The sequence below is a fragment of the Sciurus carolinensis genome, chromosome 6, assembly GCF_902686445.1.
Source record: "Sciurus carolinensis chromosome 6, mSciCar1.2, whole genome shotgun sequence".
Lineage (NCBI taxonomy): Eukaryota > Metazoa > Chordata > Mammalia > Rodentia > Sciuridae > Sciurus > Sciurus carolinensis.
In genome coordinates, this window is record NC_062218.1 from 39,380,015 (window position 1) to 39,394,688 (window position 14,674).

The 14,674-nt window shown below is 33.4% G+C and overlaps 1 protein-coding gene across 1 annotated transcript in view; it reads right to left on the reverse strand.

The window, feature by feature from the left end:
- The window catches only part of Hcn1 (hyperpolarization activated cyclic nucleotide gated potassium channel 1), a 377,033-nt gene that overhangs the window by 324,903 nt on the left and 37,456 nt on the right, over positions 1 to 14,674 (reverse strand). Inside the window, exon 2 of the mRNA XM_047554838.1 lies at positions 6,719 to 7,142. Coding sequence (XP_047410794.1) covers positions 6,719 to 7,142 — 424 coding nt within the window. The remainder of the gene's footprint in view (positions 1 to 6,718; positions 7,143 to 14,674) is intronic.

The window sequence follows — 14,674 nt, forward strand, 5'->3', positions numbered from 1 at the left end:
GAATGTTGGTTTTTATCATAATGGCAATAAAAAAAATGTTACAGAAATATTTTCATAAGGTGGTTAATATGGTAAGATTTATTCTTAAAAGATGACTTTTGGGTGTCTGGGAAGATAAGCAAGAATAAAGTTATGATTCTATTATAGAAATCCAAATGAGAGACAAGTGAAGATAGTTGGAACTAGGATGCTGCTAAGACAATCAAGTGAAGGAGAAAAATGATTTGAACCATCTTCAGGAAGTAGAGTCAGTAGGACTTGGTTATTACTAGCTGCAGAGATTGAAAGAGCAGGAGAATTCAAGTATACCTCTTAGACTTCTGACTTAAACAACAGGAAACAGGGGCAAGGAGGGTCCGTGAAGGAAAAATGATCATAGTGAGTTGGAGTATATGGGATATCTTTGTAGAGATGTCTGTCATGTGACATCAGGATACACATCTTTGAAACACTGGACATAAATCTGATTGTCATCAACATACAATCTTGGAGTGTAGAAAACCATGCAAAATAAGAATACAGATGGGGCCAATCATGGGGCATTAAGAAACTTCCATATTTTAATCTTAAAATAAGACACCAATATACTTCAAATTGGATTTTGTATTCTAACATTAAACTGAGATTTCTATGTCAAAAGCATTGGGATTATACAAATCTGCCTCAGGGCACTGACCAAAGTACATTTATAAAATGAGGTGTCTTAATTCACACGTAAACACATCTTAATCTCTTCCTGATTACCTTGAATTAAGTTTTCATATACAAAGGGAACTCATTACATTGCATTTCAGTGTGTTTGTTAAAATATCACTTTCAAAAAGCTACAGTGTCATAGTGAAACAGTTCTCTCAGAATATAAACTATTCTTTTAGAGAAGAAACTTAGAACTGAGAGGAAAGTACAGATAGAAGCTAGTTTTACATGTATAAATATCCACAGTCACTTATTTTTCTGGAAATAAATAAGCAATTCAAAAGAATGCAAATGAATAATTTCAAAAAGGATAACTTTGGTATTACAGAATGTAGAACCCTGAAGTAACATAACTGATAGAGGACACCTAGTGGTGTTCAGCTGAATCAATATCTGCCTGAAGAAAACATCAGACCATTCACACATGTGTAAGAATGTTGATGACAATAGATACAGATACACTATGCTATAATGTCATAATGAACATTGTATTTATAAATATTACAGGTATGTTAATATTTAAATATTTCATTTAAACTTCAAAGTTGAGCTGTTTGTAGGCATAAAAAAGTAACTTTCCATGATACTTCCTAAATCAAATGGAAAATAAAGGCACAGTTGGAATAAACACCTACATCATAAATTTCTGGTATAGAATTCATTCCATCTCTCCGAAAAACCAAAATCTCCAATAAGATTGATAATCGAAGTCATAAAACACTGCAAAGTAGACTTCTTAGACATTGTATTTAATTCATTGATACAAACATTTCAAGGGCAGGGGTACTTGGTAAACATGAACCACTTTTTACCCTTTCAAAAAAGTATCCTGTTGGACACTAACTATATGCAAAAAATACGAGAAAGTGATAATCCTCTCTCCTCACTGGTAGTATTAGCTTTATCCTAAGCAGCCTCCAGTCCCCTTCACTCTGTAACACTCTAAAATGTAAATCCCCTGCCTAAAATGCCTTAATAACACCTTATTAAGTCTATTATTAGCACAAATTCCATCTATACTTTCAAACTCACCCTGGACATATGCAGCTACGGTGTTAGGCTGCCTGCACCTTGTATGTTATTGCAATGCACTGCTCTTTCTGGACAGTTGCTCAACTTGGCAATCCAGACACCAGTTAAAATTCAATTCAAGTGTCTTTGACAGCCTCTTCTCATGCAAGAGAAACTGTGTTGCTTACTCCCTCCTTCATGCCACTGCTGACCATACCATCTATGATTATTTACGCAAATGCCTGCTTTTCCTTCAAAACTGCCATCCACAGTGTAGTCTTGTGTACAACACCATAAATATGACATTACTCAATAAATGCTTGGGAATGAAGAATGAGTGCTCCTTTGTAATTATTTACTGGATTTAGAACATAGAAAATTGTCATGCATTTAGTTGAATAGGCACACTCTGATTATCTATTGTGTTTACAACATTGTATGAATAGAAAGGTGATTTAAGGACAAAATTGACATTAATGCTTCCCTATACTGTTTATGCCCAGCAAGAAGAATGGGAAATACACATTACTTAATATCATGAACAAATGCATGCAAAGCCAGTAGAATTTTTCAATATAAAGGTACTATTGTGGAGCTGAGTCCACCCATGTAGAATAATTTCTGGAGATGAGTTTGAGTCTGATTTTTAAAGAAATTATTGAAAAAAAAAAAAAAAACAGACTTTCCAAATCTGAGGTGTGGCACATGCAAGATTATAGAAGAAAGATTATTCTCTGCAAGAAGCATCATAAAACTTAAAAACAAAAGGAAAAGATTATTTGGTGAAAATATGAAGTGACAGTGGTGAGATAGGAGAATAGCATGCTGGAGGGGCTTGAAGGCACAGTGAAGAAGCAAATTTGATGTGATAGGCAACAGGGAGACTCTCTGAGTTCTAGTACAGAGCAGGTTTAGGAAACACTGCTGTTTGTTTATGATAAGTGTTACACGTTTATGTGCTTCTAAAAGATCAGAGTAGTTACAATATACACCAAATAATTATAGATAGACAATTCGTAACAAGAGTTAGTTTCTTTTTTTTTTTTTTTTTAAACTGGGTGACTTTTTTTTTTTTTTATACAAGAGTTAGTTTCTAATCTAAACCATTTAAGTGCTAAAATTGACCAAAGATAGAAACTAAAGTGCATTAGTTCCCAGTGCACTAAAAATCTTATGAATGCTCTGTCATTAAACATAATTTGTAGATATGCCTAAATCTAAATCAACATAAAAATCTAATATTGGTTGCTAGAAAAGCATGGCAATGTTCAAGTTACATTATTCACCTGAAATTGCTACAGACATATAAGAAGATCAAAACCACTACTCTTCTTTCCTACCTCAAACTGTATGTAGTTAATTGTGATATGTCTAAAATCTACACAAGGGGATTGAGGGGACAGAATGAGAAATAAAAGATAAAATATAAAGCCTATGTATTATAAAGTCAAAGTTATGTATAGAGGTGCATTTTCCCACATTTTTATATTACTCAGGAGATATTTACACTTTTTCTATGACACTGAATCGAAATCCTATGAATAGATAACATTACAACATGGTATTTCTCTTTTGAATTAATTTTTTTTTTTTTTAATTTCTAAAAAGGTTAAGGGTCACCTCCCCTTTGACAAAATGACTGAGATCAGCAGCTGGGGCACTTGAGGTTCCTAGGACACTTCACTTTTACCAACTAAATAATTTCCTATTCACTAAGCTCTTAATCTACTCTTTATCTCTTCAGTGGCTTGTGATTGTCACAAATTGTTAATAATATTCCATTTAATTTCCAAGGATTTCCTCGCCATATGTCCCTTTTAGAAGGATCATACAGAATTAGTTCTCCTTCCGACAGGTTACAAAGTAGCAATCTGGCTTGGATCACAGTCACTAGCGAAATACAACACAACAAAGAATTAAGGGAACAATTTTTAAGAATGTAAACGTGGGAAAGATTCACCTCAGCTTTCTGGAAATTACTGGAAGAAGAATTTTCTGGCCTGATTTATCTAAATGACCTCACATTTTCACCTCATCTGACAATATATATAAAACTTCAGTCTAGTGTCAGAGAGCTCTATTTCTGTATCTTAAAGACATTGATCTTTTATAATTGACTTGTGAAAACAGCTTCCCTCCTGACAGCTTCACACTATGGCATTTCATAACTTAGTTGTCCAAATCAGCTGTTTCCTCCTATATTAACTGCTACACTTAATATAACATAAGAGCTATGTGTTAAACTTTCCATATTTCATTGATAATATTTCTCTTTTTTATCTGGATTTAGGGTTCTCTGTTGCTTTTCAGTTGAGCTAATTCAGACTAGGAAAAAAAAATTTAAAGTACTGCTGAAGATGGAAGCAGTTTCCTATGGAAGATAGCCGTTTTCCTCGGGAATGATTCATTTAGAACAGTGGCAGCTTCCAGACTTCACACATTACTTCCCCAAATTTGCTGAATTTAGCATTAGCCAGCTTGGTACTAAAACACTCAGAACTCAAAGACATGTGGGTGAACTCAAGACATCTTCCTCTGTAGTCTTATTCTAAAAGCTCACAGAGCTACTTTTGATTTATTTGTTGTATTTCTACTTCTAAATACATCCAGGTGGCATTTATCAAAATCAGGTACAGAGTTGAAGGTTTGGGAGCGGTTCAAGTTTCTTTGTGATTATGATTTGAATGTGTAAGTATTAAATTCTGGATTATGATTCTGTGTCTTTCCTGTTTTAACAGTATTAACTGCTAACAGGAATTAAACATCCATACTACATAATAAGAGCCTATCATATAATCAAGATAACATTCTTCATCTAAATGCTTTTATTGTTCATTTTTTCCAAGGTCATTTGTTTATAAAAAAGATCTTGCCAATTCACAACTCTGTCCTGAAAGCATTTGGTTACCAAATGTTTGTAACTACATATTAAATTGCATGTTACAATAATAATGGCAGCAAGCCCAAGCTCCTGAATTATATCATGGCATCTTTAAGACACTGACATGTTACACAGATCTAGGGGCCTGTGACTACTGCCAAGAACAGAGGGCATCTGTGTTAAGGAGTGTCCTCCTTGACCACATGGCCTGCCATTTTATCTGATAGGATGCCATCTGTTCATCCTGCTGCCATTCTCTAGGGTAACTGGGTTAAAACTACAGGACATTAAAAATAGTCAGTCACATTGCCTACTGTATTTTTTAATTGACGGGTTATTCATATTGTGATTTTTTTCTCACAGGCTATTTGTTAAAATATTTTTGTGGCCTTATTTTAAGAGGTTCGATTCTATTATGTTGCACGAACTGCAGTCTTACACTCTTCCCTTCAGTTTCTTAAACAATCCATAAAATGGTGAAATATAAAAGTGTTTATGATAGAAAGAGTACACATTATAGTGAGAATATGTATAGTTTTTCAGGATAAGAATACTGGCTCTGGTGTCAGGTTGCCAAGGTTTGAATTCCATCCCCAGCTCTTACCAGCTCTGTGAATCTGGGCAAGTTACCATTCTGTATATAATTGCCCTCATCTGTAAAATGATGATAAAAATTGCTTCTCTATCTCACTGGGTTGTTAGGAAGGTTCAGTGAAAAATCAAATATATTTCTTAACATAAGATAAAACCTCAATAAATATTAGATGTTATTATCAAGTATCATCTTAGTTCAACATTAATCTCAAATTAGCATGAAACAAGTTTTGAGAACTGAACATTAATACCATTTTAGATGGAATGTGTTATATAGAGAAAAGTTACAAGATGACTCCAATTTCTCAAATGTGCTTCACTGGATTTTAAAGATATCCCATATCCATATTTTAAGAATCATCCATTTTTGTGCCTTTTCATCCGTGTATTATGCAGTGTTTTATTATTGTAAGTCATTTCCCGAAATCCTGTGAACCAAAGTGTCATTGACAAGCACACACAAAACATTACCACAGCCACATGGAAAGCAAACAGAACTTCCATTTCATGACTTGTTTAAAGGCATAATTTCTCTTGAAAATGTTAAAAAGTCCTTCTGTAGGGAGCAAAGCAACAATCCACAGAACACTGCTTTCATTAGTGCTGGTTTAGGCACTCTGGAGACTTTTCTGGCTCTCATTTTTATGCAGACAATAAATGCAGTTTATAATTAATGTAAAAAGGTGGATTTAGAAAGAAAAGGAAGTCAAAAAGGTTAATATAAAGACTTTGGAAGTAGGCACATAAACTCATTTGCTTGATGATGGTACATTTGTAAACTCCAGTTGGCTGAGCTCTTTCTGGTCCCACCCATTGCCTAAGAACAGCAGGTGCCCTATTTAGCAAAATAGAGGCCTGATTGGCCAGGCACACTCTATTTATTCACTGTACTATTAGTGTTTTCTATGTAGTAATTTCCCTCCTGGGTATGCTGTTTTTCAGTATTATAAAGCAAACTAATAGAAAGGAACTATAATAAATAACTGTAGGCAAAGCATAATAATGAGCAGAAGTATTATTCTAAAATCAAAGTCTTTATATATACAATTTGGAAATATTCGAATTAACAACATATTGTCTTCAAACACATATTCAATGAAATTTCAATATTACAGGAAACATACCATACTATCTTTTTGAGCTCCTGATACACAAGATAGCAATCAAACCCTACACATCTTTATCAAAGATGGTACTTCATAAATTCCTGTTAGATGCAAAGAGTCTTCCAAGGTAGAAGAGAATTTGCATTGATTAGGATTAAAATATGTTAATTAAAATGGATTTGTTTTAAGTATATTAAATTGGCATAGGGTTGTTTTTTATAATCACTAATTGTTTTCAGTTGATCCAAATTCAGTATTTGATCATATATCTTTTGGAGATACAAATAAATTACTTATGCACCAAAAAGAGTAGTCGAATAAATTTTACTACTCAAATTTCATATAATTCATGACACATAGCACATTCATATTCAAAATGTCATAATGTAAAAATCTCATGATATGGTGGCTTTGAAAAAAAGTGACTTACCTCTTCCCACTGATGTATGTATCTAATTAACCTTGAAAGTCGCAATAAGCGCAGGAGACTGAGAATTTTTGTAAACCTCACAATGCGCAGTGCCCTGGCTGTCTTGTAAACTTCTGAGTCCATCCCTTTTTCTACAATAAGAAAGATATAATCCACTGGGATTGATGAGATGAAGTCAACCACAAACCAGCTTTTTAAATAATTCATCTTGATCACTTTAGGGTCCAGGATGATTTCGGAACTGTCTTCATTGACAGTCCCAGTCCTAAAATTCATGATCAGGTCCAATAGGAAAACGGTATCTGATGCCACATTGAAAATAATCCATGGTGTTGTTGTTTGTTCTGTAAAGAATGTGATGCCGACTGGTATGATGACCAGATTTCCAACCATCATGATAAGCATTATTAAATCCCAATAAAACCTACAACAAATAAAAAATAATTAGATTTTCAAATGTAGAAAATAACCAGCTCATTCTCCTTCTCCCATAAAAATATTACTGATTTATAGTTAAATATACAAATCAGAGAACAAAGAAATGCTTTTTAAACACTATAATTCCTTCAATGACTACACATTGAATTTTAAGGAAAACTAATATATTCCTAAACCAAGGCATTATAATTATAGAATTATAAAATTATTATAGTCATTATACTTACAGAATTCAAGAACATCCATACCCCTGCTTATTTAATAAAGAGGCAAAAGCTATCTTCTTACATGGTTAATGCAAAATATAGATGGAAATAAGAAAAAATGTAAGAGTAGAAGATTCTACCTTAGATTAAAAAAAAAAATTGCCTTTGGGAAGATTTTTTTTTGCAGAGGTGTTTGGAAACAGGTTGTATTCAAATTTACCAATTGTAGTTTAGAATAAACAGTAATAAGTAGAATGCTCTAAAAACTTTGGTGCTACAAGTTTATCTCTGTCATTGTTCCTAACATAGCTTACAGTTTTTCAGTACTCCCAAATATTTATGTTTTATTCTTCTTCTATCTAAAATAAGAAAATTAATTTTGGTCTGATGCAGAAAAGAATTGAACAGACTCTATTCCAAATTTGAAATTAGAATCTACCTAAAATCTGAACTTTGACCACTTCTTCCTTTAAATATATTGCACTATTTTTCAGAACAATGTATTTCTTTAGAATTTCTAATTTAATTTTGAACATGCCTATGATTCCTAACTACATTTTGGAACAGTCTTATATCAACTTACATTAAAATTTGGAGAAAATCAGAAACTTTATTTCAAGATTATATAGCTTAATCAAAAGTATTTATAATGTTATTTTCATAAGGGTTCTCTCAAAACCTGTTGACATTGCAGTTAACCAACCAAGTAATAACTATTTATAATTGTGATGGTAAATATGTTCTTACAAAAGGGGAAAAACTAATCAACTAACAAATGTACAATTATAAAATTGTTTCTAGAAATGTGATTTGCTTTATCCTAGTCATAGGTATTATCCTTGGAACTTTTTACTGTATAAATAATGTAAACTTCTATGATAGAAATGTCTGTTAACCAAGAAATTTTTGTTTTTTATTAGTTATCCAATTAGACTGATTTACAACTTGTTAAGGTATACATTTCCATAAGCCTTTTGAAGTTAGTATTATCCTTAATTATGAATGACTCCTGGGATAAAAGTAGTAGTATAAGAAACAACTGTAATAGGCCCTCTCTCCCTTGTCTCTTGTCCCAAGATTACACAAAGGTTTGTCATCTTGAAGATTTCACCACTACTGCTATTAAAACTTATCTGTACATTTATGAACAAGTATAAGATACTCAAGTAAATCATACATCATGCATCGTGCACTAGAAATTTAAATGAAATATTTTTCTTTCTTTATATTTTTCTTCTCTCTTAATGGAAGTGGAAAATGTGTCACTTAATACTCTAAGGTCAGAGGAGAGATGTAGAAGAGAGGCAATATTGCAATAACTGCTTTGCAAAGATATGACATCACTGAGCTCTAAAATGAAATTATGTGTACCCTGAGGATTTTTCACTTCTAGACACTCGTATCCATCTCTTCTGTGAGTTCCTCTCTCTGCTGTTCCCTTGATGACTGCTTTCTCCTGTGTGTCACACAAAGCCCTTTCATCTTCTATTCTACGTGTGCTCCTTGGACAATATTATCTATTCATCCATGTCTTTAATGATTAATTTGTAACTGATGGCTCTAAAAGCTTTATCTCTGGTTCATTCCTGTCTTCGAAGACTCCAGAGCCTCATAACCAGCAGCCTATTAAATCCATCCGCTTGCATGTCTCACACTCATCTCAAACAGTATATCTAAGTCAAACTCACACTCTCCCTTCCCCCCGCTACATTCCTCACTTGTTCCCTATCTTAGGGAATGAAGCAACTTCATAGGTACTTTGCAAACCAGAAATTTTGGAGCCATCCTAGGTAACTCCTGGTCATAAATCTACCCAACCCCATATACAATGAATCACCAAGGCTCTTTTTTCCAACACTTAAAAATATGTTATGGTATTACATGATACTCCACTAATATGTACAAATTTTATGCTTTTGTGTATCAGGTAAAAATAAAAAAATAATAAAATAAAAATCATAACCACATCACGATATTCACATATAATAAAACAAATCATTTCTTTTGAATTAACTTTTGAATTAAAAACAAAACGTGTTGAAATCATTCATTTGCACCTCATAGTTCCCACAGTGGCTGTCCTCATTCAGAAAGTCCTCTGAGCTGTTTAAAGGTGGAGGTAAGTTACATAAATTCTCTATCCTAAATATTCTCATCTATAAAATTAAGATTATTAGGGAATCAAATGCTTAGTTTTTATGGATTAAAAAGATAAAATAAAATGATATATGCAATTAAAAGGGCCTGACCTATATAAACTGTCACGCAATGCTGTGGGTATAGTCACTATCCTTTAATCCTTCCTTCCTTGTCAAAAGAAATCCAATTTTTCAGGAGTAGCCATTGAAAAATACAGACATTCTTGTATTTCCATCACTGAGGTAGAAACTTTTTTTGAAGAAAACTAATATGCCATCTCTCTTGGTCAATAGAGATGGAAAGAATAAAGTGTCATCCAGTCTACATTATTGCGATAATGTTCACCACACCATAGCTTTTTATTAACAGTACTGAAGCCGTTAGATATTCAGTATCAATATGAAGCTCCATTAATCCTTATAACGTCCTTTAGAGTATCACTAACTCTTTTATAAGCATAAACACAGATTTGGTTATAGTCTTTGTATAATATAGTACTTTCTTTGATTAACACAGATTCATTCCTTAGGTAGTCAAAAAAATACAGTTATTATCCATACTGGAAGTAGGATATAACTTCTGGGGCTTTTGTTCTTTGTTTTTTGTTTTCAAGCAATAAAAGTATTTCTGAAAACTGACCTCATGGAGAATCTCTTACCCAACTGTCCATGAGTTACTCTTTGGGACTCTTTGCTCTGAAATTTTCTGTCGGCTACCCAGGCTCTCCTCTTCTATGTCTCACAGATTTATTAACCAAATCATCTTTCCAATCCATCCCCTCTTTCCATTCCCATTGTTATAACTCTGATTCTGCCAGTGCTATCTCTTGCTTAGAATTCTTCATGAGTTTTCTAATGGGTTTTACCCAACCAATCCCAAAATAAGCTACCTAAATGTAACATGCCAGGTCAAAATCTATTAATGACCTTTTTTTTTTTGACGATGTAATGTTTTATTTCTGCATCTGAATTATTTCACTTAGTATAATATCTTCCTAGCTTATTCATATTCTGAAGGCTAGATTGTGTTCTTTTCCAGAACCAAGTAATATTCCACTGTATATAAATGCACTATGATTTTTTTATCCATTTGTTTATTGATGGACACTCAGGTTGCTTCCCTGTTTTGACTTGTGAATAACACTTCAATGAATATAAAAGTGCAGATATCTTTACATTGTGGTGATTTCATTCCTCTTGGATTGCTGGGTATCAAAGTAGACCTATTTTTAATTTCTTTAGAAACTTTCATGCTGTTTTCCATAATGGCTCTGTCTATGTACATTTCTATCAACAATATATGTGTGCATCATGTACAACCAGAAGAATGAGAAGTTATATTCCATTTATGTATGATGTGACTTTCTTACTTAAACAAAATCAAGTTAATCTGGTTTTGAAGAAACTGGTCTTCTCCACCCTTTCTGGTTTCTTCTTTAAATTATGACAAGTATCCCAAATGCTTGTGCTTTGTCATCATGCACATCTATTTACACAAACAGGAGATACGGTCACTTGCTCTATCCAACCTTCTATCAGTTAGCATTCTACCAATCCGTCAAACCCCATTCTGAAAAACAAGTTTCTCAGGTTTTTTTTCTTTTCTTTTTCTTTTGTTTGAGGGGCGGTCTATTTTTGTTTTAATGGACTATATTTTTAGAAAAGTTTTAGATTCACAGTAAAATTGGGCAGAGGCAGCCAGGTGTCTGAATATACCTGTAATCCCAGTGGCCTGGGTGGCTAAGACCAGAGGATCACTAGCTCAAAGCCAGTCTCAGCAACTTAGCAAAGCCCTAAGCAACTTAGCAAGACCCTGCCTCAAAACACAAAATAAAAAGTACTGGGGATGCGGCTCAGTGGTTAAGTGCCCCTGGTTCAATCCCTGGTACCAACAACAGAAACAACAACAAAATTGGGGAAGAGGGTAGATAGGTTTCTCATATGCCTCCTGACCTGATGCATCATGGCGAACCCCATTATCAACATCACTCACCATGTCAGAACATTAATCACAAATGATGGAACTACATTGACCACAAATGATGAACCTACATTGGCATCTCATTATCACCTAGAGTCCACCCAGACATATCATTATCACCCAGAGTTCTAATGGATTCATCGTTGTACATTCTATAAGCTTGGGAAAATTCATAGTGAAATATATATGCATGCGTACTTTCACTGGCCCAACCAGTCCTCTGTGTTCTGACTATTCTCTCCCTTCTCCCCAATTCTTAATGTTTTCAACCCTCAAAGTAACATATTTTCAGAATGATTTTTATCCTATGTTTTATTTTGTAAACATTTGTCCTTGCATTGCTGGATTTAAGTTCTTTGAAGTTCAAAATATTTTGTCTTCTATTAATTTTCTACTGCAATGCAGACCGTATCTAATATAGCAAATGCTAAGAATATATATTAATTTAATTTTGAATGGAAACATTTACTTTAGTGAGAATATTTAAAGAGAACTTTTATAAGACAATGAGTCAATAACATTAGTAACAGAATATTTTAAAGTAAATAAAACAGAAAACAAAATGGTAAATAAGAAACAAAGAGATTAAGAATATATTTTTACGTTGGACAGTCAGAAAATAAAATTTTGGGTTTGACTTCTGACTTGGCATATTATAAAGTCTATCTACTGCTATTCATCCTGCCCCAGAGAGAAAGGCTTTTGTGTGTGTATGCTGGGGATTGAACACAGGGCCTTGTGCTTACGAGGCAAGCACTCTACCAACTGAGCTATATCCCCAGCCTAGGGAAAAGGATTTTATAAAAGGTTTTCTATGAACTTTGAAAGCAGACCAGAGTTCAAATACTAGGTATTTAACTGCAAGGAACTTAAATAATCTGCTATCCTCAGATTTGCTCTTCAAAAGAATTGAGTGCAATATGTATGCAAAGTATGGAGTATTGAACTGTTATATAGAAACCAGGTAGAGCCAAGATCCCAAAATGGTAGCTTGGGTGTTCTGTCTTTTTATCTCTGTGGTATTCTGATTTAGGTTCCTGTTCTCTACAAAACTTGATATCAACATTGCTAGGATTCTTCACTTATCTCTCCTTCCTTAATAAATCTCCATCAAATCAAGGAGTGGGATAAAAATTGATACTTACAAAGTTCCCTTCTCCAAAATACAACAAAAGCAGAGGACACACACTGAAAAATCAGTAGTCTTGACAATTGCAGCAGAGATACTATCTAGGTAATTATTTTACTATATACTTTAAAGAAGAGATAATTTAAAAAAATAAAATAGGTTAAATAAAATAACATTTCCAATTATTATTTGTATATTATTGCTGATAACTACATTATTTGCTAATGAAATAATTTTCTTAACTTATTTTTATGTAAAGAATCTATTTTCTCCCTACAGATATTTACAAGAGAGGAAGTAAAATTGTAAAAATTAGGTCATAATGTTAAACCACAAAAACTTGCAAAATTCAGCCATGCTTCATTTTCTCTATCTACTTGTATCCCTCCAAGGATTGTGGTAAATAAAGATAACTCTTTGTCCTCTGCAATAAGAATTTCCCACTGTCCTTGAGAGTCTCCTGTTCAGTTCCTTATGATATCCGGTCTGGTTGAAATCATCTAATGTCAGACTTTTCTAACCTAAAGCCTCAAAGTGGTTTAAACAATTGCCATAATTAGCTACTAAAGGTGCTTGCCTTTACAATATTCTCTCTAAATATTGAATGAATGGTTCTCTTCTTCCTTCTCTAGGGCGAAATAAATATTTGTCATAAAGCCAAAAGGAGAAAAAGACTTCTCATTAAGTTCCTGACACAGTTCTAGATTCATCATGGCTCCCATTTTTCTCTATGCAATTAAATGGTACAATAAAACTGTCCCATCAACTGACTCTTAAGATTCACTCCTAAAGGAAATAAACAGACAGAATTCCCAAAGAAGGCCTCCATTAAATTTTATTTTTAGATATAAATTACAAATTGGGCATACATTTGTATCAACTCTAATATCAATCTAAGTAAATAAAAAAGAGCATAAATAAGCTAATACCTGGCTGAATTTTAAGACAACACATAGTCCTCACAGTTATGATCCAAATTTCATTTAAAACTGCTCAATTTTTAAAAGTCCAATTAGTAGCCCAGTGATTGGGCACATATCTTCTGAAAAATAAAAGGGCCTTCTCTTGAATACTGGATCCTCTTTCTACACTATTCTCAGTGGTGGCTCACCTTTACTAGTCCAGCAGTCAGGGCCTGAACCTTGATCTGAAGTGTTCTCAAACTTCACAGTCACCAGGTCAACTCCACTACTTACACAGAGAATATTCACACTGGGACTTAGATAAAACACATGCCTTTGAATAAGCTTTGCAAAAGCATTTCCTTGGTCAGGTCTGTTTTTTGATCTAATACTTTGATATTTCACAAGGACATATTTATTGCCTGTTGAGGTTGAGAAGAAAAGATATCAGAAAATGCAGGCAACTAAAATATAGGCAATTTGAAGTGGAAAAATGCTAGTTCTCCTAAGATAGTAAAATTTTCTAAGGGATCTCATTTGAGGGAAAGTTTAGCCAATTTAGAGATAAAACTAAGACATAGTTAAGTGCATTTAGGTGTTTTCTAGTAAAGCAGTAATTTACCCAATAAAAACATAAGACTGGTGGATGGTGTATTATTTTATCCAATTATGTGAATGGTATATGAGAATACACTTTTTATAAGAATACTTTATGTGCTAATTGTGTGAATGAGATAGAAATTCAAACACTATGAATGCACAAAAATCTATACCAATCCAGACAAATTAAACTAATTTTGTCTATTTACTTCCCTAACTTCACCTTTTCCTTGTGAGTCAACCCTCTAACTGACAATATAAATGGCCTTACACAGTTCCTCAACTTGTTTGTGGAATTTTATGACTTTAACTGTTTATGCCTCCTACTTGAAACTCTCCTAAACTTTTGACTCCCCTGGTTCCACATTATCACAGCTTCTCACTCATATTTTCTCTTTTAGCAGAAAGATTTTCTGCAAGGTCTTTGGTCATTAGTGTGGGCATTCTACATGATGACCCTATTTCAACTTTCCTTCCTCTGTTCACTATCTCCTTTGGCCTCATCAACTCCTTGAAGTTTAATCAGTTAATGTAAATGCTTCTCAAGTTTATTATTGGCCTT